At 34.6% G+C, this 26030-nt stretch overlaps 1 protein-coding gene across 2 annotated transcripts in view; it reads right to left on the bottom strand.

Annotated features, from left to right (window-relative positions):
• Window positions 1-1218: 1218 nt before the first annotated feature.
• erbb4a (erb-b2 receptor tyrosine kinase 4a) overlaps window positions 1219-26030 on the bottom strand; it is a 142225-nt gene continuing 117413 nt past the window's right edge. Inside the window, exons 16-27 of one of the 2 annotated variants that reach the window (XM_052544869.1) lie at window positions 25641-25685; window positions 25315-25447; window positions 23239-23364; window positions 23045-23143; window positions 20400-20585; window positions 10537-10692; window positions 10200-10275; window positions 9210-9356; window positions 8122-8219; window positions 7834-8004; window positions 5894-6191; window positions 1219-4273 (exon numbers count right to left, since the gene is read on the bottom strand). In XM_052544869.1, coding sequence (XP_052400829.1) covers window positions 3414-4273; window positions 5894-6191; window positions 7834-8004; window positions 8122-8219; window positions 9210-9356; window positions 10200-10275; window positions 10537-10692; window positions 20400-20585; window positions 23045-23143; window positions 23239-23364; window positions 25315-25447; window positions 25641-25685 — 2395 coding nt within the window. In that variant the 3' untranslated portion in view covers window positions 1219-3413. The remainder of the gene's footprint in view (window positions 4274-5893; window positions 6192-7833; window positions 8005-8121; window positions 8220-9209; window positions 9357-10199; window positions 10276-10536; window positions 10693-20399; window positions 20586-23044; window positions 23144-23238; window positions 23365-25314; window positions 25448-25640; window positions 25686-26030) is intronic. The other variant, XM_052544870.1, reaches the window with a different exon arrangement.

The raw sequence follows: 26030 nt of genomic DNA, 5'->3' as shown, positions 1-26030 counted from the left end.
GCTAAAATACTCTACCTCCTTCACACTAGTTCTTTGTCTTATGAACAAAAGAGATAGCAATAAACGCTACTGCAGTCTGGGAGACAGACCATAATGTTTTTAAAAATATAAGCCAGACTGAGGGAAACTGAAACATAATCTGTTATTTATAATGTTGCCTTCATGGAAAATGATTTTTATTAATACGGTCCAGTGAAAAAAACAAAAACAAAAAAAACGTATTGGTGGATTTGGGTGTTTCAAATAATAATAATAATAATAATAATAATAATAATAATAATAATAATAATAATAATAATAATAATAATTCACTCCAAAATGAAAATTTGTTGAAAGCTTGTTCACCCTTAGGTCATCCAAGATGTAGATGAGTTCAGACTACATTATTTATTTTTTTTGTCGGTTACAGATTATGCGATTTTGATTCCTAAATCTTGTCATGAACAAGAAACATTTCAGACTACTCATTGTTACCTGACCATTCCTGGCACTGGATGTCTTCCACTCTGACAAACCATTGTTGTTTATGAATCCCCTACATCAAGCAGATCGTGCTCAAAATCAGGTAAAAATTGTGTAGTCTGATCCAGGCTTTATTGGAAAAAGATAAATGTAGCATTACATCACTTTCTCACCAATGGATCCTCTGCCGTGAATGGGTGCCGTCAAAACAGCTCACATCACTTTTGATGGACACATTTGTTTCTTACAAACACACAGCTTCTCACTTTACAAGATGTCAGTTGAAGGACTGGAGTGGTGTGGATTACTGTGATTTCATCAGCAGTTTGGATTATCATTCTGACGGCACCCATTCACTGCAGATGATCCATTGGTGAGCAAGTAATGCATTGCTAATTGCCTTAAAATCTGTTCTGATAAAGAAAAAAAACTAATCTACATCTTTGGGTATACTTTTTGAATGAACTTTTCCTTTAATTCAATATTATTTTCCATTCAAATAGCCTACTAATCGTCAGTTCAAAGAATAGTAATTAAAATAAATAAATAGATAAATAAATAAAAAGTAGCTGAAGCAGCAAAAATATTAATCTAACTTACTGGCGAATCTGATTCGATAACACCATGGTACACGTTTGTAAGGGCAAGTTCAGACATGATGGATTACAACTGAAGAGTGTTGTGAACAAGCTGGTGCTCGAACCATGCAACAACAAAAGAGCCTCACATCTCAGACTCTAGGAATTTAAGAACAAGTTCAAAATCTCAAACAAGACCTTTATTGTGTCATTCCATCAAACAGAATTACAACAGGGATGAGATGCATCTTTTGGAATAGCCCCAAAACAAACAACAGTACAAGGCAAAGAATAGATTAAAACAGAAAAGCCAAACAAATCTAGCTACATCTCTCATGGCAGTTCAGTCGAAAGCAAATCAAAGTTTCATAATTTCAGCATGGTATGTTTAGGACTAGATTTGCACAGTCACAACTTCTTATCTGCTATGACACTCTGACATAATTAATGACAAAAGCCCATTACAGTTTATAAAACATATGAACAGTTTCTCCCTGGCCACAATACAGTCACACTCTCACTGAGAGCAGGATACATTTCCGACAAAAGTATTTTCTGTCACAGTACATTGTAAAACTCTCCATTGGAGATCAGTAGTTTGAGTTTGTATTGTGCCCTCCATCACCTGTAATATTGCCTTCCAGAATGTATGGATCTTGCCGTTAAATTCATTACTAGATGAATTAAATACAACAACATATTTTCAATACATGGTTCCCGGCTCTGAGTGAGTCTATTTGCACATGGGTGGCTCAGTAGTAGTAAATATCCAAATTGGTTTCACATATATTTACAGCAGTTAAAGATTCCAGGTCAAATCACTCCATTGACACGTCCACCGATGCTTTTGTGCCATTGAGAAAGGCACTTATTTCCCATTAGCTCAAGAAGCTGTATGGCTGCCCATGTGCTCTTTCTCTGCCTGTGTATCAGATTTGTTAATAATTCCTATATACGAGTACAAAACTGGGGGGAAATTGGTAAGATCTTTAACACGAAGAAGAACTGAATGACTGAAAATAGCAAAATAGCAGTATAGTCCATGAATAAATCCACTACAGTACAAGAAGATGCACCAAATTACAATCCACATCATAGTCTCATTCACATAAGAGTTACGGTACCCCGGTTTTCTTGAGGGCGATCCTAGATTCACAATGCATCTGTGTCCTTCAGTCAAGAAAATGGAAGAGAATATAGCTTACGGCATCAACAGCAACAATACAAGATGGATGGAAAGTGGTCAAAAAGACAGCTGATCTAAACCACAAAGAAATAATAGTAAAGTCCTTTTCCTTTAAAAATAATAATAAAAAAACATGAGAAAGTGTGATTTCTTGTTTCTCTTTAAATTCCTTATCCAGTGTCCACAATGTTACGTTGCAAGAATCAGTCAGAGGTGAGAATTAAAGGGTTAGTTCGCACAAAAATGAATATTCTTTCATCATTTAACCCATGAAAGCACATAAGACGTTATATTTGAAACACTAAATATATTGTTATTTTGATATTTTAAAAGATATCTAAGATATTTCTGTCCCATCACCTAAACTTAAATATATTGTAAGAGAAATTAATATAAATAAGTTTCATCTAAATTTTCTGCAGATACATGATTGCTTAAATGTTATGATTTAATTTAGGCATTTATTCATAAACACTGATCAATGTACATACTGTACATAGAGCTCAGCTATCAACTATGGTAAATTTATGCTCAACCGTACTTGCTTGACACAAGAGAACAAGCGATTCGTATGTATTTATTTTACGATATCTTTATGAATGTTTTGAAAGTTTTGTTGAACACAAAAAAAGTGAAAAAAAAAACAAAACAAATAACTATCATTTATGTAAAGACCTTTTACTTCATACGAATGTAAATTTTCGGACTTTGGTCAAATTTTTCATTAATATTGAATCAAAATGTAAGGTTTTCACAAACCACAAATATATGGTTTAAGAAAAACTGAATAAATTTGACTTTGTTTGTTTGTTTGTTAGTTTTTCAGTGGAGGGACATAAATCACTCAGGCTTCATTAAAAAAATACAGTATCTTTATTTGTGTTTGAAAGTATTTTAGGTTTGGAGTGACATGAGGGAGAATAAATGATGACAGAATGTCCATTTTTGGTTTACACTTCCCCTTTAAAGGATGTACAGTAGATCTGATTAAATTCGGATTTGTTGGAATAGAAAAGATGGAATGGTTTTGGAATAGTTTAGAGGCACTTTGGTTAATCGGTTTTCCCTTTAAAGTCTGACAAGTCTCCTTCAGTAATTCCTGAAGCTGGGAGCTTTCTTGTTCCTCAGTAATTCCAATTTAGCATATGGTGCTGGTAAAAGAATCTGGCTCTCTAAAACCGCGGGGGTTACACTACCGTATTCCTGTGCCGGTAAGGTGGAGGTGGAAGAACCGTTACCGGCCTCCTGTTAAACTCGGAAAGATACTCAGGGTTGTCAGCCACGGTGATGCGACTTCGGATGCTGTGCCTGTAGAGATGTTTGCTTTTGCACACTTGAGTTGGATCTTGAGGGTTTGGTTGGGTCACCTTGGGTGGTAGACTATGCTGCCAGTAGTCAGGATTATCAAAATTCTTCTTTGACTTCCTGTCAACCATTACGGTCCCAGAATGACCCGTTTGAAGCATGTTACCTGGATAGACAAGGTGGCCGGGAAGGCCGGATATACTTTTACTAGTGACTGCAGATTTCGCCACTTGAGCCGGATGAGTTGAAGGGCCCGACTGATTCGTCAGAGCAGGTTGGATCTGTTGGCTGACGAAGGAGATTTGGGTTAATAAGGAGGGATTGCCAGACATGCTGGAGGAATTAGAATCTGCACCGTGTGGCGACTGGGAATGCTGGTCATTTTGGCTCATTGATCTTGTCTGGGGAGGCTGAACAGGTGGAACGGCGAAATGAACATGTGTTCCCTGGCCATGGTGGTGGGCTTTCCCAGTTTGTGTTGAGAGGATAACGTGGCTACTTGCGGTGTTGGCTGCTGTTGTCATCTGTGGTGGGACGGAAGCTCCATTTTTCCTCATAATCTCCTGGTTCGTCCCACTAGTGTTGTTGTATGTGTTGAGGTAAAGGGGTTCATTGATGTACTCATCCTCACCCTTGGGTTTCCTGTCAGGGGTGCTGTGGTAACCAGGGTTGTCCAGTGCAGTGATATTTCCATTTTTCCGCTGGTTTACAAAAGGATTCTCCTCGACGGGACTAAGATGGACTGTAGACACAAAAGAAAATTAAAACAGAATGACAAAAGATTTATTCCATTTAATAACATTCTTAAAAAGACTTAGCAATAGAGTTAGCAAAACTGGTATAAGTCGGATACTAGGTAAAATTCATTTTTACCTTAATCAAAAAGTCATGAAAACAAATGAACTAGATTAAGACCAATGTCCAGCTTTCATAAATCTAAACAGATATATGATTGTATTAATCAGAATTTTGGATCTTGTAAACACTAGTATGCATAAATCACCTCATAGAGCACTCGTGAATTGGTGAAAATACAAAGAAATATAATTAGTTTTTTTTTTTGTTTTTTTGTTTTTTTTTTAGGAGAAAAGGAGATTTAGATATTTTACACACATTAAAAGGTATTTTACAAACATTAAAAGGAACACAATACATTTGAACACATTTCATGACCTACATTTTACAATTCATTGCATTCTTGTGTGCTATTGTTCAGGAAATGAATGAGAATAAATGAGCTGATTAAATTACTGTTCGCATAATAAATAAGCAATGTCTCTAGTATTTCCAGAAGAGAACATCAGTGTTAGTTTATATCAAATATGCTGATTACGTGTGCACAGAAATATTCATTCAGTTGTGGAGCATGTGAACATCTTCAGAGTAAAGGCTTAAAAAAGAACTTGAACATTTATTGTACATTATGTAAATATGGTCACCAAAATTAGCAACACTACTTACTTAGCTACATTTTTCAGTTTTTAAAATAAAGTAGCTTTACCAGTTAAGAATTAGTTAACTCAAATAGTGGTGCAGCACGACAGCAAGCTACACTGATGTTTTTGCACATGAAGCATTTTAAATCTGCAGGCAATATTTTTTTTACAGAATGTCCTAGTTAGGATAAGTGAATTTGTTAGTAAATGTCATGTCATGTGACAATGAACACTGTAATAATGGCTTTACCTTCACATGAATAAATTACATTTTGAAATATATGATAATAATATATTTATTTTCAATTATATATATATATATATATATATATATATATATATATATATATATATATATATATATATATATATATATATATATATATATATATTACAATATTACTGTTTTTAACATTTTATTGACCCCAAGCTTTTGAATGACCTTCAAATGTTAGTGTCCTTACATAGCTACAGTTAGCCACTGGCTGTAGTTTAACTACTGATACTGGCATTAAAACTGTGAGTAGCCTAACTGTTGTAGTTAACCACCCACAATTCATTGGCACTCCTTAGTTTGAGGCCTCTTGAGGTGAAGGATGAGACCATTAACTGCTGCCAAAATTTGTAATGGAGGAACTCAGAATCTATTGATTTATCATCCTACTCAACCCACCACACTGGATTAATGTTTTACTCCAGACACCCTTTTGTTTTAAACTATCTGAGGTTGAAATGGAATGGCCGCGATATTATCGACCAGAGAATGTGTAATAAAAGACTTTCAGAGGTGATTTACACCAAACTAATTCCCAGTAATACCCAGAAGCGACATGCACATTCCCACACATATTTTTGCAAACATATTTTGAATGCAACTCCTCAAAAAGGAGACTGGATATTTCAAATTGCTCTCTTTTTTATTTTACCTGAGGCTGATTTGTTCATAGGACTCATGTAACCATCTTCACCAGTGGCCTTCGGAGTCCTTTCTCCGAAAAAGACAGTTGGGTCTGCGCTGTAGCGCTGGCCATCGCAGTCGTCTCCAGCGGACATGGGCTGTTTTTTCAAGCTCCCGTTACAGTGTTGTTCCTCAAGGGCATCGAGACCTGCACCTTGTGTGCTTATAGGAATGAAGATGCCACTCGCTGTACCAGCAGTATCATGAGAACAAGCTCCAATCCCGTCTTCTGGGCTAAAAACTCTTTCACGACACTTCAGCTGGGGCTACATGGGGAACAAAAATCAAGTTTAGATGGATCATCCACCTTTAGATGGACCATCCACATTTTGTTTTTTTTTTAATCAAAGGGATGATGTCAAGTTTCATTACAGGTGACACTAAAGGCTCCAGGGACATACAGAATTAGCAAAAATAGTGATTATTTCCAAAATAAGGGGTCAAGGTTTGGCCGGTTAGCATTAATAAGTAAATAAGTGAAATGAAAGACACTGTTTTCCCTTAATGATTCTGCAATCATTTTTCTAATAGGAATAATTTTGCCAAAATCTTCTGAAAGTTTACTCTCAGGTGAATAAACATCACCTTGTTGTCCTCTCCACCAACATATTTGTATAAAAGTGTTTTGTAATGTTTTCACCAATAAACTTCTTAATAAATAAGATTGATTATTGATTATTGTGATGTTTTTATCAGCTGTTTGAGCTCTCATTCTGACGGCACCCATTCACTGTAGAGTATTCATTGGTGAGCAAATGATGTGATGCTAAATTTCTCTAACCCAGTTTCAATGAAGAAACAAACTCTTCTTCATCTTGTATGCCATGAGGCTGAGTACATTTTCTGCAAATTGTCCTTTTCTGCCAGCCCAATTGTGTTCCCATAAGCGAAGATGACTGACTAAACAACTTCCATTGACATGAATGGAAACACTACTAGCTACCCCCTCCATCTTCCCAAGCTGTCTTTAATTGGACAAACTAGTTAATTCCTTATTAAACTGCTGTTAAACAGATAGTCCTGACCATAAACTCACAGTCTTTGTATCTACTGTATTTGCAGTCCCTCATTCTGATTGGTCAACAGCTGTGGTTCAATTACATTAAAGCACAGCTACGACCACTTCACACAAGGGTTCTATGTATCACATTCTTAGCAGCAATCAATACAGCATCAAAACTATTCTATGTATTAAGTATTTCAGAAAGATAAAGCTTTTTTTCTGTTATAATTATTGTACTGTATGTCCATTATGGTATGTACACCATAATGATATTTGCAAACTCACACTGTGCCACAAATTGGCCTGTTTTAAACTAAATGACAGAAAACAGAAATGTTATCATGCTGAGAGATAAGCAAATGTATGTGTGCAAAAATATCATATATGGTGCAAAAAAAAAAATAATAAAAAAATAATCACACAGCAGTTGAGAACTGTACCTATTCTATGTCTTTACTTGAATTTATTTGAAAGATAAAGCATGTTACACCAGAACATTTTCTTGCCATGTATTATTGTTATTTTTTTTTAGTAGCAGGACTGCATTTATTGAATTTACATCACAGAACTAAATTACATTCTAAAATATATTCAAACAGAAGATGTATTTTCAATTGTAAAAACATTATTTCACAATATAACATTTTATATTTGTATTTTTGATTAAATAAATGCAGCCTTGGTGAACATAAGATACTTTTTTCAAAAATATAAAAAAAATCATAACTATTCCAAGGTTCAGGCATGTAGTGTACAATAAAACGATTAAAGTAAAAAAATATTTTAAAAAAGCTTCACCGTTAAATATTTTATTTATTTAAAATGACTTGCACTGCATACATTTAAGGTATACATTTGATCACTTCATCAAGAGAACTGTAAAGAAAGCAAAAAGCTATTCTTACCTTACTGGTATCCATTGGTGGTCTTGATGTGTAAGAAGAGGTAGCGATATTGAAGGTCTGAGGAACCAAGTACTCCTCAGCATCCATCAGGTCATCCAGCTCCTCCTCATCTAGAAGACTCTGGAAGAACTTACTGTGGTTGGGGCTGGGCAGCTTCATGCGATCGTCCCCCTGAGAGCAGAAATGACACCATCATACTCTGCGATCACCTTGAGTTAAATGGGTGGTGTAGGACAAAATTATTGATTTTCAAGGTGACATGTAATACAAAAATAGTCGTATTCTCACCTGTATGACGAGGTATCTCTGAGGGTCTCGTGCCATGCGGCTGAACTCTGCAGCGAGTTCTTTAAACCGAGGCCGACTATCAGCATCAATCATCCAGCCTGGAGGTGAAGACAGTAAGAAATGCCATGTAGTAACTGCATTTGTCATATACACAGTTTTTATGGACAGTGCAATGCAGTTGCACAAATTCAGTTAAATTTTTTGTATTATTATTATTTTTTTTAAAGAGACAGACACAAAAACAGACATACAGAGATAGATAGATAGATAGATAGATAGATAGATAGATAGATAGATAGATAGATAGATAGATAGATAGATAGATAGATAGATAGATAGATAGATAGATAGATAGATAGATAGATAGATAGATAGATAGATAGATAGATAGATAGATAGACTATTTTTCATATCGGCGTTAGAATTTTCTCCAAATTACTGAAAGTTCTAATATGTGTCTGACAGGAAGTAACATGCCCTCACCTTGCAGCAGCCTGCTCCTTATTTCCTCCCAATTAATTTCCTGTCAGTTTTCACACTCCAACACATTATCCAAATGAGCAGCAATTACTCACGCAATCACACCACGTTTCATCTCCATCAATATTTTGCATTTCATTGTCCGTGGGGTTACAGATGTCACAGGGAGCAGAATCACAAACAACAGCTTACAGTCAAAATGTAATTAGAATTAATGGGTTCAATCTGCGTCTCATTTCATCTCTTTGTGTTTATTTGATTGAACCAGCTGAGAAACCCCAGCTGCTTATTTCCACAGTCCCCAAGACTGGCTGGCAAAACATGGTGAGCGGCTGGGCTAAAAACCACATGACTGCATGTATCTTGAGCTAAATAAAATATCACTGTGTTAGCAGAAAAACTATAGCATGGAAAAATCATGATAGTTCTGTTTTGTGGGCAATAAAGTTATTGTCATAGGTTCGAATCCAAGTGCCTTTCAGGATCAATCAAATGGTACACCAGACAAGTGTACTATTTGAATACAAGACGTATGTGTGCTAGCGTGTTAGTGCCATACTGAAGCATTTGAGCTGCTGATCACATTCAGGGTTCTGCGTGACACTCACATTTGACCATCACCATATAGACGTCTATGGTGCAGATGGGCGGCTGGGGCAAACGCTCGCCCTTCTCCAAGATGTCTGGAATATCACGTGTGGGAATCCCATCGTAGGGCTTTCCCCCAAACGTCATCAGCTCCCAGATAGTCACTCCTGAATGACAATATATAAAGTCAACACATCATGTTCTATATATAAAAAAATAAAATAAAATTAAGCTATGCCACATGCATCAAATGCATTTTATTTTTCTATTATTATATATATAAAAAAAATATTATTTATATTTTGTAATTGTATCTTATTTTAATGTGCTTTTATAACATGTTTTATCTATCAATTGTCAATACTATACTATCAAAATATTTTTATTAAATTAAAAATATAGAAAAATAAATATAATAATATATAACTATTAATTTAATTTAAAATATTGCATTATATAAAATATTACACAATGTAGAGCAAATCTGCAATTTTAAAACTTGTAACTGTAAAAGATTATTTATATTATATGTACAATATTATATCATATTCAGATTACCCAGATACCAACAGAGTGTTAAAGTTTGGGGTCGGTTTTGAAAAAAAGTATTTTATGCTCACCAAAGCTTGCATTTAATAAAAATAACTGATTTTATTTTAATTTACTTTAAAAACGTAAGTTTATTCCTGTGATTCAAAGTTGAATGTTCAGCATCATTCCTCCAGTCTTAAGTGTCACATGATCAGTCAGAAATCATTTTAATATGCTGATTTGCTGCTCAAGAAACAGTTAAATTGTGCTGCTTAATATTTTGTTTGTGGAAACCGCTGTACATTTATTTCTGAAAACAGAAAGATTACACGTCTTTGTTGTCACTTTTAATCAATTACTGCATCATTGCTGAATAAAAGCATTGAGCTCTTTCAAGCAAACAAACAAAACAAAACAAAACAAAATATATATAATAATATTAATAATAAAATAGGACAGTCTAAAAGTGTTTTACTCACCATAACTCCATATATCACTCTGATGTGTGAACTTTCTGTAATGAATGCACTCCAGGGCCATCCACTTGATGGGCATCTGCATAAGAGAGAATTCTCATTAGGATGTGATCAGCTATATAGTAATGCAATCATGCATTAGAAAAAAAAAATGCACTGCAGTATAAGTAGAAATTACATTTGCAATCAACTAAATACCATTCTCATAGATTAACATTGATTAATGGTTTGATGTCCAATCCACCATATGAATTACAAAATCACATTAAATCAAATTAAATAATAAAAATGTAAAGTTCAATGATTTCAAATCAGTGTGTCTCGGGTTTTAAACTCTTACCTTCCCTCCATCTGAATTATACTCTTTTTCATCAGCATCCAGAAGTCGAGCAAGTCCAAAATCAGTGATCTTGATGTGGTTTGGAGATTTCACCAGGACATTACGTGCCGCGAGGTCCCTGTGCACCAGACGCCTCTCCTCCAGATACATCATACCCTGCCAAAGAGGAGATCTAAGGACTTCTGACCAAAAACACGATGATTATCACAAATACAGCTATGAATCAGTACATTCAGAAGAGCAGAAGTCTGTTAAGGATATTCAACATACTACAACTGAAAACTAAATTAGCTGTTTTTGAAGTAAAAACTGAAATAACTTTTATTGACAAGTTTAAGTTATTTCATTGGACAAGTTAGGAATTCAAAAGAAAATGATCTTGATTGACAGTGAAAAGAAATAGATGAAAAACAAGATGTTATATCAATTATGAAGAATGTTTTAGTGTCTATGTAGTTATTGCTCATAAATCATCCCATCCAAAAAAAAAATATATATTTATTTATTTATTTATTTATTTATTCTGGTAAAACAACATTTTGCAGATCTTTACAAACATCCTTCCTTGTGTATACCCAAATTGTGACAGTGGTGTTTCAGAAATATTGCACTTAAAACAACAGATTTCTTTTTTTACCAGAAATATAAGCGTTAAAACTTGTAAAGAAACAAATAACATTGTGTAGCAAACAAATTGACATGTTTGAAACTCTGAAGACAGCAATAGTCCCTAGCAAGTTGTGTTTCTTTTGTTGCTCATATTTACTGTGAAAAATATTGAAAGGCACAGTGATATAAAATTGCTTTCATTTCAGTCAGTAATATTTCGCAAAGAAAGTTCAATAATACACCCCAAGGGACAACAAAAACGTTTCAAGTGTCCATTTGTATTGAGAAAAAAAAAATGATGAGAATCATGATGGTAGAACTGGTCTGAATATTTCCAATGTTTTTATTATGAACACCAAATTCAATAGAAGATATCAGTGACCATCAGGCTGTCTTCAAAACAGTAAATGTCTGAAAAGTGAGAAACAGTTCTCTGTAATACACTGTTCCATTTGCAACATTGTCCACCGTTTCATAGACAATATGTATATCTCTTTTTCTTGCCTAAGTGCTGCTAACAATTATTTAGACAGCAGCAACAGAAAAGAAGGCAGACAAAAGCAAGCACATTGTACTACAATGCATTTTGCCCTGAAACTTTTCAACATTACAGACAAATGTGAGAATTGAACCAAGGAGAAGACACCTGACACTGAGAGAGTGAATCAAGGACCGATCGATCACCAGCCACACATACACACACACACACACACACACACACACACACACCCCTAGGCCACAGTGTGAAACAGTGCAAAACTTTTTTTCCAATTGAAGCTTTTCAATTACTGTATTAATAAAAAGTGTACTGTACTGTATTAGAAACATTTTATTACTATCTGTATACAACCTAACAAGTCAACATGAAATATCAGGATATAATGTTACATATCTTGATACATTTTCAAACTTGTTTACAAAGAAATATGCGTTAAGTGTACACCACCCTTTGAAACGCAAATATTGTGAAATATTATTACAGTTTAAAACAGCTGTTTTCTGTTTTAATATATTTTAACAACTATGCAAAAAAAGAAGTAGGATTAATTCGTAGATTAAGCTAAGTTTAATAATGAAAGATATGTAGATTTATTGATTCATTCATTATGAATATGGTTCTTTTTGTCACTCGTTTACAGATAGAACAATATTTACTGTAAATGGAGAACTTGGCTTTAGATGTCCCTATCCCCATTTCTTACAGTTTATTCTCTAATTTAGCATGAATAATATGCACATTCTCCAGTCACTTAACAGCAATAAAACTTACCCACTCCAAATCATAACTGTGTCAACAGCAGTGCAAGCCCAGCATCTCTCATATGACAAATTACACAGCACTATTCTAAATGAGCAGCATCTTTCCGTAGACTTACAAACCATCCGTTTATTTTTGTATTAACCATTAAACTGAAATTCATTCCCTCTGGCTCGTTCCGCTCTTCCCTTTCGTCATGACCATTGCTTTAGTACTAAAGGATCAAGTGTTTAATGTCTTACACGCTCCATGGATTTCTAATTCTTTTAAACAGATACAGGACTGAATGAATACTACTTGGCTCAGGTATGCTGAGGTTTGTAGTAATCAGCATTTCCATTGGTTGACTGTCCAGTCCCAGAAGTAATCTGTTTTAAATACACTTTCATTTCACTGCACTGTAATTGCATTGGCGTGGCTCCATGCTGGCTCTCCTGAAGTAGCCAAATAAATACATGGAATAAAATTGCTGTTTACTTGTACTGTTTTGGCTGATTGGTCTGAAACATTTATCATTTATTATTGGCATCTGTTAATAAATAATGATGGTTATACAGTTATGTCGGCTAAACATCTTGATGAGGATTTGTTTCTTACAAACACATACTGTAGGTTGTCACTTTACAAGGCGGTAACTGATGGACTGGAGTGATTTTGGGGATTGTTGTGATGTTCTCATCAGCTATTTGGACTCTCATTCTGACGGCACCCATTCACTGCAGAGTTAATGAAACATTTCTCTAATTGTGCACATGAGACCAGAAACGCATTAATACTGTAAATAAAGTAATTTTGAACTGACAGGAGTGAAGGTTGATAAGTAAACACAATCAGATAAGAATACAGGTGCAAGAAGTCATTTGCTGTGTTATATTATTATTTTATATTATATTAATTACTACTGTGGTTGTTGCCAAGTTGTCAAGGTTAATATGGTTATTTGAATGGAAATGCTAATGAAGAGATTTCTCCATTTATAATAAGCATCCTTGGATGTTGTAGTGCATTTTTAGGAGCATCCATTGCTTTTAGGAGGCTTAAGCTTTTTTGTATATTCAGAGCTTTAACTTCACTTGAAAACAGAGAGAAAGAGACCGCATATATAAAACAGGCAGCAAAGAGCAGTCCTTTGTGTCCACTGTTTGAGAGCACCCAGATGAAAGTACGAGTAACCTAATCAAAACGCCGCCTGCATTTAGCATAACAAGCCATCTGCATGCCAATCCAGGGAGCGAGACTTAGTGCTGGTGTGAGGTGCATTCGGGGGCATTCATAGAGCGACTCCTCATCTCACTCTTTTATGCAGCAGCTTTTATGTGTGCATTAATAAAGGTTAAAGTTTCTGTGGAACGGAAGGGAAGAGGGTCCCTCTGTGCCCTATTACAACATATTCTCACCTCTGAATAGACAAATAACAAAATTAGACTCACTTGATTATTTGGAACTAATTAGAGAGTAAAAAAAAAAACCACAGGCGCTATGGTGAAAGCATGCTTAATTCTGCAGACAATAATGCTGACAAAGGTGGAAAGAGGAAGTGGGCTGGAACGAGAGAGAGGCTATACTCAGCATCACAATGGGAACGGAAAGTGAAAGAGAGGACTGGCATAAAACATACCGCAAGGACACATAGCAACATATGATATAGACCCAAAAATTATGGGTAATATGGACTGTCAACTATATTACTATTCTACAAGAACACACAGAAGACATACAGTATACAAAATGAATTGATCAAAAGGAATTGCCATCCACCATTTTTAAAGAAAATCCTCAGATTCAAAAAGACTTCATTCAAAAATACCTTTACAGTAGATTCTGTTGCATTTGTGTGTGCTCATCTCAAAAATGCAATCATTCTGAAATGTCTTGAAGGCAGCATCTCTCTATTTAGGGAAAATAATGAAACTCCAAAATGGGAAGAACAAAAATTGCTCCGATATTGCTCCAAATAATAATAATTAGATGTTTATTTTATGAACTTAGATATTTACAGACTTAGAACTCTTACAAATTCAAAGTGAATCAGTCATTATTAAATTTTTATATACATATATATTATATGTATATAAAATATATATATATATATATATATATATATATATTCCTGCCTCTTCTAAGCTTTATAATGGCAGTGAATGGGGATTCAGATTTTGAAACCCAAAAAAGTGCACCCATCCACCTTAATAAATACTCGACTCGGGTAATAAAGGCCTTCTGAAGTGAAGCAATACGTTTGTGTAAGTGTGTTGTACAAGCATTCATGAGAGACTGGTACTGAAGCAGATGACACAGGAAATAGGCACAGCAAAGGCTCCGGTGAGAATATGCTAGTTTTATTAGAACAACGTTTTTTTTTTTTTACAGCAAAGGTAAATCAGTGTCCTCTTGCTTATATCGAAATCCTTTATCGAAATTTGTACTTCTAATTCGTAACCGGTGTTTTGTTTTTTTCCTCCTCTGCCCTTCTACCTTCATTACTTCTCACCAGGGCTTATGCTACACCTTAATCCTACATTAACTGCTGAAACGCCTCTCTCTCGTGAATGAGCGTTTGACAGTTAGCGGAAGCTAGAGACTAGAGTTTATAACATTTTCAATATGGATATTTTTTTTTAAAACACACACATTGCTTCACTTAAGAAAACATGTGGAGTACTTTTATGATGGATGGATGGATGGATGGATGCTCTTTTTTTGGGCTTCAAAATTTCAACCATCATTCACTGCTAATGTAAAGCTGCGAAGAGCCAAGACACACACATATATATATATATATATATATATATATATATATATATATATATATATATATATATATATATATATATATATATATATATATATATATATATATATATATATATGATAGTAATTCTGATAGTATTTGCCTGAAAGAAGAAAGTTATACACCTAGGATGGCTTGAGAGTGAGTAAATCATGGGGTAATCTTCATTTTGGGGTGAAATATCCCTTTAAAAGACTAGCTTATTTCTGTGCTAATGCTACATGCTTTAAACTAATAAATAACTGCTAATCTTTCCGATAATATAAATCAATGCCAATCTATTGACAATTCTTACAGAGGAAATGTAATGGTAATGCACTCATGTTAGCTATATCAGCTATATGAGACAAAGTACTTTTGGCATCAAACTACATCAGACCAAAACTTACCAAATATGCAAAAAATACAGATGACATGCTTTTAAAGCTGCAGTCACATTAACCACATTAACCATAATGTCCTGCAGATTCATCACACTGGCCAGATATAGTGTCTTCTATGTGAGCTGTGCTCAATACTATACATTACTACACTAATGACAATATAAAATACACAATAAACAAAAGCATGTTTAAGAAACACAAGTTATACGTAACCATATGGTACATACTGTACAGTGGTCAACTACAAGAAATAAACAAATTTGAAATCGCTGAAATCATTCTGTGTGCATGACTGAGTGCTTGTTATCCATTTGATAACCAAACATGTTTGTATATATCAAAAGCGAAAAGACTGCACTTAGAGCCGTTGTATCCCCTAAACATGCATGAATCATACAGGAACTGCACTAATAAACTCTACATACTGAAACTGTGCACTGGTAATACAAGTATGAAAATCTCCCTATGGAGTCTCCTGAAGCATAACACTGTTTTCCAGAGACATTGTGAGTTTTGTCTCTACCCTAAACCTGTGGACTGACAAGAGCACAGCCGTGAGACTGTCCATCATCTGGATGGGTCTCAAATGACACCTATACTGTACAAGAACACACTGTTTCAGACGCAAAATAGGGCACTTATCTAACAGTACAATAGGTTTGGAGAGAAATAGACTCACTGGCAATGATGCAGCTTACGATGAAATAAAGACAAAAAAAAAAAAATGTAGTTCTCCAATGTAAAACACAAAACTGAATAAGTGAAAAGAATGTGACAGAGCATAGAAAAAGAGACTAACTTAAGGCAGTATCCATTTAAACAAGGTTTTCAGGATTATGTCTGGGCAGATTTTGACCAAAGAGAAAGGATTGCCCAGATCTGAAGAGCAGAGGTGAGCTCCTCTATTCCCAGAGCGTCCCACTGCCCCCTCTCATGGCATCTTCTGAAATGTCACCACTCAGGTAATAAAACAATAAATCTTTTTGATATTTAGGAGAGTAAATATCACGGAGTAGCCCTGATTTTTTGAGAAGGTAGAAACAAATAAAAAATGAAAGAGAAAATGTGGCTATTAATATTACAATACCAAAACTTCAGCTCAAGATTATTAGAGTTCGGCTTCGGCTCATGGTTATTAGAGTTAACTCAATCTAAAACCATGGAAAGAAAAAAAAAAAAAAAAAATAGTTGCATTCTCTGAGTTCATTACCAAAAGGTACACAAAAGGAGGTTAGAAATTATTGGTTTTGAGAAATGTTAGAGAGAGTAATTGTGGGCTGTAAAAAGGTTCTAGAACCTCTCTCACATTTCTTTGAGTCCCAAGAGAAGGAGAGGCTAAGATTAAATACCGTGAAAAGATGAAGGTGCAAATTAAACCAGAATGCCATTAATTTCCATGTTTCGTTTCTGGTAATGGCTACAATTTCAGTGACACTCTGGCTGACATGGCCTTGGCTTTTCGTTCCCATTACAAACTGCAATTATCTACAAATTAAGCCCAGTGTCACCAGTGGTGTCAACAGCTTACACAACCCCAAACTCTCCAGATGAAATCCTGCATTGTAACAGACAAATGGATATTTACACACTCATGTGTGGAGTCCTTCTAAGAGGCTCATTGAAATTTTTGTTTAGCAGTTCCTCTAATCTGTTAGAAACCATATTACCTGTATATGATACTTCAGTTGAGCAGAATCCACTGGTGTATTTGCTCCTGTGTCCCTCTAACCGACATAATATCATTTGTATTAGTAGGTATTTACTGTACATATAAAGTGTACAGATACCTTTTTTTAAGTTTAGATTCATGTCACTGTTCCAACACTGCAACGAGGAAATTATAATAAATAAATGTGCTAGTAAGTATATATTAAGAAAGAAAGAAAGAAAAAAGTGACAGTTTTCTAACTTTTTTGTACAAAAATCAACATTACTAAATTATTTATGAGTCAAAAAGAGCTCATAGTGACTTTTAAAAAGACTCTTCTTCTTTTTGAGGCTGATTTCTCAGTCCTAAGACTGTGTCTTACAATTTCACAGGAGATCTAAAATTAGTATAATGTTATTAGATTTGCCAAGATAACTTCAAAAGTCAAAGATTTCAGATTTCAGCTAAAGAAAAAAAAAATATTATCAAATACTTCCCACACAAAATTATCTTAACTGAAGTTGATACTTTGAAATTAAACATAGATTCATGCAGAAATGTGAAGCAAACATATCTAAAACCAGTTGAAACATAAACATACCGGAACACAGTTAATATGGTTAATCATCTTATCATTTGGAAAAACAGAAAAGTCCCTTTTGTGATTAAATATGGAAAATATATGTCGATAGCACGTCTAGCAGAGTTTTTATATAGGAGTCAGTCTGGAAAGCCATAAGTAGGTACTGCTCTGCAATATAAAAAATCAACAGTAGGTTAACCTGTATGCAAATGTGTCATAGAAACCAAGATAAGCTTCTCATTTGGATTCTCCACAGAAAAGCATTAGATGAATGAAAGATGGAATGAATAAGAGGTCTCTGGGACCTGAAGCTCTTTAATGAGGCCAAAGGAGATACGCCTGAAGCAAGAGAAAGCCAACTGTGCAGGGAAATTACACTGAGGTATTCACAATATACACCGGTTTACCAATCCTGCATCTCAGGAGAACACACAGAGTATGCAAAACAGGGAATCTTGGAAGAAGATCCCTTTGGCACAATGGGAAATTTCTGAGGGGTTCCTAACCGGTGAAACACTTTTCAAAGAAAGCACTCATAATGGCAGACAAAAAGAAACAAGATTACAGAAAATGCCTTATTGTGAATAAGAAAAATGATGTTTTGGAAAATTATGAATAGCTCCGTAATACCGAGGGTGGAAAAATATCAATTATAACATTTGCATCATTTAAACTCCCTCTTGCATGATAAAAGAACCACTGTAGGCGCAGTACTGAGCTGCTGATGGAAATCGAAGCATGCTGGGAAAAGATGTTTGTGTGTTGGAGGTCTGCCCATTGTCATAACTGTAGTGCACAGGGGGTTAACGCCACTTCTGATTGGTCAACTGAAATGTCTCATGGTCAAGAAGAGCTAGTTTGTTGCACTATTCACACTTGTTAACATTTCAGTTAAAAACTGAAGCACGTAACCTGCTTTAAATACATCATCTCATAATGAGCGTAATCTCATCCTCATGCCGAGGTCATTATTTCACTGTGTGCTGGAGCAGTTTGGCAGCTCAATGAGAATTTGGCCGGCAACAGCATTTTAACTTTTCACAGCGTGACCGTGAAAACCTCCAGCAGCGGGTCTGAGTCACCAGCAGAATTCCAAGGCAGGAATAGGCAAGGTTGTCGAGCAGTTTGCTCAACCTACAACCTGATTAATAGGTGCCATTAAGGTAAAGCCCAAAGCCCTGAGTTACAACAAACCAGCACACATCTCTTGAACTCAGCCAATCCATTTACAACAGACAGATTAAATGACCAGCTCTACGGCAGTGGAACGGAGGTAACTTAAACAGGAAAGCTGTGAAATACAGCTCAGAGAATCTCCGTTGACTTTTACATGACTTCTCCAGCAATTATTTAAAAAGTAAATTAAACAAAAAATTATATAAGGACTAATGTTGCAGAAAGTTCTGTGCTTCAGTGCTATATTAAGAACCAAATATTGCCGTCCATTATGTCCATATATTGAAATATTTTTATAATTTCATAATCTTAATTATAAGGCAGTGTTGCTTCAGTATTTGTAAAAAAAAAAAATAATAATAATAGACAAATAAAAAATACACAGCTATAAAGTGTTCAATAGCTCAGTTGAAAAGTCACAGATGGTCAGTTTTTTTTTCAATTAAAAGCTGAAATGAAGACTGATGAAAGCCTTTAAAATACATGTTGCCTTCATTTACCCAGCATGCCCTTTAATATAATATCACGCAGCAGACCAACAAATGTATTTGTACACTACAAACATTATTATTTTTATTTTTTTTAATTAACATGATCTTAGGGAATAAAGGAAAATACAAGCACGAATGTGTGTGTGTGTGTGTGTGTGTGTGTGTGTGTGTGTGCGCGTGTTTGTGTGTGTGTGTGTGTGCTTATGTTAAAATGCTGTATCCTACTTCTGCTTGATGTGCAGTACATACCAAACGTTGAAAGGCTGATATTACTTTGAAAATACTGTGGTGCTATTAAAACAACACTCTGTTTGAGCGATCTGAAATGACAGCATTGCCCTGGACATGGCCAAAGTTTATGCTTGCCCGATTACTGGAAGATGGGAAAACTACTCTCAAAAGATCTTTGCCACAGTAGACCTTATTCAAATGTCATTTAATTATTTTTTTTAGTTTGATTGTAAACATGAGATAGAAATGTGACACAAGAAATAATGATGTCTGAAGTCAGTAACTCTTTATGATTTGAGCTCTCCAGTGAGGGGGGCAGATTTTTGGTGAATAACAACTTAAATTTTGGACTTTTTCTCACAAAAATCTATTGTATGATTTCAAAAGACTGAAAATACTTAATACACTAAGTAATAGATAATCCACAGGTACTGTAGGTGTGCATTAAATTAATTTCAATGCATGGAGTTGAGGCAAAGAATCGACGCTAATTTAAAGCTGTCACTGATGTTTGAACTGCAATATTTGTCCATAAAGGTAAAAACTACTTTAAACCTGACAACTACTTTAAATCTGACACAGAGATAAATGGAATAACGGTTTCAGAATCAAGAATCAGAATGAAGCAAAATTCTAAAGTATTTAAAGGGATGGTGTCTGACCAGTTGCACAAACATGTGAAATGCTTCTTACCTTTGCGATCTGCACACACCAGTTGAGCAGCAGCTGGGAGCCGATGTTCTCCTGGTGTTCATGTACGTAGTCCAGCAGGCAGCCGTGGGGCATCAGCTGAGTTACCAGCTGAATAGTGGGACTCAAGCAGACTCCCAAAAGACGCACTAGATGAGGATGATCCACACTGGCCATGATCAGTGCCTCCTGTAAGACAAAAACAGAAAAAATAGGGTGTTGAAGTCACATCATAAAAATATTTCTCTGGAGATGTTTTCCCATTGACAACCGAAATGTCTCTTAAAGAACGTTAGAATAGTACTTCACAATATACACAGAAAAATGATTTTTGTGAAAACATGTAAACATCTTTTGCAGCATCTCACGTATGTGTGGGCATTTTTAATGTGCTGTTTTAATGAAATGTTTTAACTTTTAAAACATTAATTTTAATACACATCTTCAAAGTATCCAACTTTGCATAAATAAATAAATATATATATATATATATATATATATATATATATATATATATATATATATATATATATATATATATATATATATATATATATATATATATATATATATATATATATATTGAAATGCTTGTATAATGTGAAATGTATGTTTTGTCACTTCTGTTTACAATTTACAAACACCTGACTGCAATCTTTAATCTGTACTCTTTATTTTTACAGCACTTTTTATGATTACATTTTTATGAAATATTCAAGATAATTAATAAAATAAATTAGTTCAACAGAAATCAACATCCTGGACATTGAAAGCCGAAAGATTAGACAAATTATACAAAACATAACAAAATCTATAATATAATTTACAAAATGCTAAATGCATAAAAAAATTAATTCATTGAGACAGTGATTATCAAAGTGCAGGATACTCAAATCTTGTCCCCTTCATCACTTTTAAATCTGTCTCTTGCCATTATAAAAAAAAAAGAAAAAAAAGAAAAAAAAAAGAACATGGTGCATATTTTTTTTCCATTCAATTGGTTGTTATTTAAGGACAGAATTGTTCAAACTTGACTGGAGCTGACAACAAATCTTCATTTCATAGTGCTGTTTAAACAGAAGTCTTCATGTACAAACAGCAAATAAACAGCTCATTTAATTCAAAGGGTTGGAGAGAAGGTCAAGAACAACTCTTGGCGGCTAAAACTTATCATTATCATTACACAAAACAATGGCAAAAAATAATAATAATAATATGACCCCTTTACATTTTTAGCTTTATTTTGAAGCAAATAGCAGCACTATAAGCATAAATCATACACAAAGCATAACAAGTCTCTCTGCAAATACTATCGTACTCTTGCCTCCTACAGTGAAGATAACCTCCATTAGTGAGCCTGACCTCGCCAGCCACTGCTGGCCTGTCTCACTTAATTAGCTATATGTTTCAAAAGGAAAAAGGCCCTTCAAAAAAGCACATATAGTATATAAATATTTATGTGTTACAACGAAGACAAGGATGAATACGGATATTTCATGAGTAGGTCTGAATCATCTTGCCTGCTTATGTATGTGCACAGATAACAGAACACACAAAAACGCGCGTGCACACACACACACACACACACACACAAAGAAATTCCCTGGCAATCACAGTCAGCCGCAGCACATGAGGCTGCGTTTTGATGGCTTTTTAAAGGAGCCTGACCTCTCCCTGAATCTCGGGAGAGCAAGAAAGAGACAGAAAAAAAGAGTGACAAGAAAAAAAGGAGACGTGATATACTGTAGTATGTGATTTCTTGCAGTTATTGGACTCTTCTGTCCACAGATCATGGCTTCCTTTTATAGCATTTCTTTACTACATTTACCTTGACAATAAATTACAATTGATCTCATTTTATGTCTGTTATTGGGGTTTAATTACTTAATTAAAATGATATTGCCATAACATTTATAATGATATTATTTGACACTTCCATATTTATTAGCATTTATTTATTATTACTTGTACTTTTAAAGGTTTCATTGTTCAAAACTTCTCTCTCTCTCTGAATATACGTGTGTGTGTGTGTGTGTGTGTGTGTGTGTGTGTGTATTTTTTATTTTAAAAGAAAAAATGCTCAAAAAAGCTGAATTTATTAAATCAACAATCCAATAAACCAAATACAGAATATTGTGACATATTACATTTTAAAATAACTAGTTTCTATTTTAATATATATATTATTAATATAATTTATTACAGTGATCAAAGCTGATTTTTCAGTCTTTAAAATCACATGATTCTTCAGAAATCATTATAATATGCTGATATGGTGCAAAAGAAAAATGGATAATCAATTTTAGTGGAAGCTGTGATACAGTATTTTCAGGATTCCTTGATGATTACAAAGTTTAAAAGAAAAAATCCTTTGTAATATTTAACATTAATTTAATCCCTCTTTGCTGAATAAAATAATTAATTTCTTGCAAAAAATAGTATTTCAAATGGTAATATAAGGAAGCTACATCTCTTATTTAACTAGGATAAACTTTTTATTAGAATAATGTGCACAATATTATGTGATATTAAGACCAGGAAAGAAAGTAAATGGGATTGCAGTTGATTTTATGACTACCTTTATAGCTGAACTGACATTCAAACAACGCTTTATAGTGGTATTATAAGAATCAAAGTAATTAACTCACATCCATAAACTCCACATTGGCTTTAGGTCCTGTACTTTCATTGAGTATCTTTATAGCGACAGGAATCTTCACAGTTTCTCCTTCTGGAACCCAGATTCCCTTATAAATAAGACATCAGAATCAGTCAACAGCCCTTCAAATCATATAAAACAACAAATGCTGACAGGTACACACATTAAACGTAGAAGTGCTACCTTATAGACCATGCCAAAGGCTCCAGTTCCCAGAATCTTGACTCTCTTGAGCTCAGTTTCCTTCAGTATTCGCAGCAGAGCTTGGTTTGGTGCTGTACCACTGGGTGTCAACGGCTCCACCAACTGCTTAAACAACCAGGTCTTCAGTCACAACTACTGAACACCCAAAAACAGAGAGCTCCAAAACAAGCTCTTTTTTTTAAATTACACTTAACCATATTTTTTTGGTATTAAGTTTGTTTATGCAGCAGTCATTAGACTTCCCAGGAGGGAAAATAAAGATGTTACTAGATATTTACAGAGTAAACAGTTGTGAAGGGAACCAAGTGAAGATGAGAGGGTTAGAGAAGAGGTGAGGTTGAAAAGTATGTACAGAGACATAATTGCTAAATATAAAGTGGCGTTTGTAGTTTCATTAGGGCTGGAGCTGTGTGTGTGTGTGTGTGTGTGTGTGTGTGTGTGTGTGTGTGTGTGTGTGTGTGTGTGTGTGTGTGTGTGTGTGTGCGTGTGTGTGTGTGTGTCAGACATGTTTAATAGCATGACTTCATAATAAACAGACTTCAGACCTGAATAAGAAAAAGCCAGTGTTTTTCAACTATGCGCACTAGAGATTTAAAATCTAAATATTATTAATATAGTGGTGTAGGATATTACTGAAACCAAAAGACTCCAAAGCCCTTAAAAATAAAGTTTTAGGGATTTAGAACAATTAAGGAGTTAAATGAATTATTAATCTGGTGTGAACTATTCCTTTAACACCAGGTTTCTCCAGGGGGATTGTCCCTTTTGTCCACCACATAAACAAGTATTTGCTAAACGACAACTTAGTTATTGTTTTTCTGAATTGAGAAATTAAACCATTGACAGCTAAATAGCAGCTAAAAGAATTATATTTAGTCCCTGGATGCACTGTTCTTATTTATGTGAAAAGAAAGAGGAAACTCCCAGCACATCCTATACAAACAGTCCACTCAGCACTTTCAATCTTAGATAATTGAAAATACATTTTTATAGTGATATTTTAACAATCTATAAATGTGTACATTTGGTTATCCATTATTCATGGGGTTAACTGTTACTTTGTTTAACCAATCACAGCACAGACTGGAGGGATGCCACTTTGATTTATGAAAGTACAGACTAAACACACAATGTAGAACTGTCCATCTCTGTGGTGCTGAAACCCAGCATTCAGACTGAGCATTAGAAGGAGCTGTCCAGATATGTGGTGCTGAAAGAGAAATGTCTGTCAATCAAAAAATAGATTTATTGTTCCAATTGTAAAAGTACAGTATATGTGCACACTGACATAGCTAAAAAAAAAAAAAGCTTTTATCTTAGCTGAAGTAAATTAATATTTCAGGTTCAACAATCCCTCTGTTTAAGCAACAAAAGAGTAATGCACATAAAATGTAAATGCAGGGAGAGGACTTCAAAAGAGTTTAATACAAAAATGTGCAGATTCTTTATATATATATATATATATATATATATATATATATATATATATATATATATATATATATATATATATATATATATATATATATATATATATAAACTAGGTGGTCTAGACCTCGCCTCGACCTCGCAAAAACACACCACTTTCTACTTGAAAAGAGGCCTCAGGTTTGCTAAAACGGATTTCGGGATTCTAGTGCGTGAGTGTCTCTGTCAGCTTTTGGATACAGGGCATCTTCTCAGCCTGACAGCTGTCTATAACACTGATGCTCCACCTGCAAATTATCCAAACCAGCATAGACAGGCCATGTTTTTTAATAGGCTGCACAGTCATTCAGGGCAACAGGGCTATGCATTAACCCAACAAACCTGCCACACGTTTAAGGAAGGCCCTCCACTGAATACTTTATGGGCTATGTGTTGTGGAATTTTTAAGCATGCAGCTCACCAAGAAACAAAACTAAACGAATGAAAAAGCTGTGGACAGGGAAGGATTTTGATGCAAAGTGACAGACAGAAGAGACACAAGAAATAATGCATAATGTATGGAATGTTTCTCTTCTAGTCTGTGTTCACTGATTTAATCAAACTTATATGAGAACAGGCCACTCTCACCTCAGTCTCCAGGAAACGACGTAAAGCTCTCTTTTTCTTAATGCTCTTTCGACGGATGTAAACGGCCACACCCAGAGCTATGATCACCATCACAAAGAGACTCCCAATTAACCCAGCTGCAATCAGAGGAGTCCTGAAAGATCATAGGATAATAAACAAGTTGATTTTTCTATAAACCAGTAAAGCAACCCCCCCCCCCCCCCCCACCCCTATGATTATTTTTTATTATTTTATTAGTGTTGGTATTAGTTTTTTTTTTTATTATTATTATTTTTTTTTTATTGTAATTTGTCCTTTGTCAAAGCTGCACTTGTGAGATATCTTACCTGTCCAACATGCCAATGCAATCTTGTACTCTGGGTCCAGTACAACTACAACACAGAAAAATATATAACAATGAATAATTAATAGACTTGAGTTGCATTGCAACAGACTGGTAGATTTTACCAGTATTATTGAATTACTTTTCACCATGGTTTCCATTTCTTATTCTGTCCTGTAAAAAATAACAAAATAAGTAGCCTGAAAAAAAAACAACTATAAAAAACAATTAGCATCATACTAATATATGGTGCATTACAGTTATGTTAATATAAGACAAAAAATGTGCTAAACTATCTTGAAAATGTAAAAGATTAAAAAAAAATTAGCCTTCATTTTCTTCATGTAAAATATAATTTCTTAAATTTTCCTCTGATCTGACATGTGACCTGGAC

The sequence above is a fragment of the Carassius gibelio genome, chromosome B1, assembly GCF_023724105.1.
Source record: "Carassius gibelio isolate Cgi1373 ecotype wild population from Czech Republic chromosome B1, carGib1.2-hapl.c, whole genome shotgun sequence".
Lineage (NCBI taxonomy): Eukaryota > Metazoa > Chordata > Actinopteri > Cypriniformes > Cyprinidae > Carassius > Carassius gibelio.
Note: the sequence above shows the minus strand (reverse complement) of the source record. Positions and strands in the feature narration are given on the sequence as shown.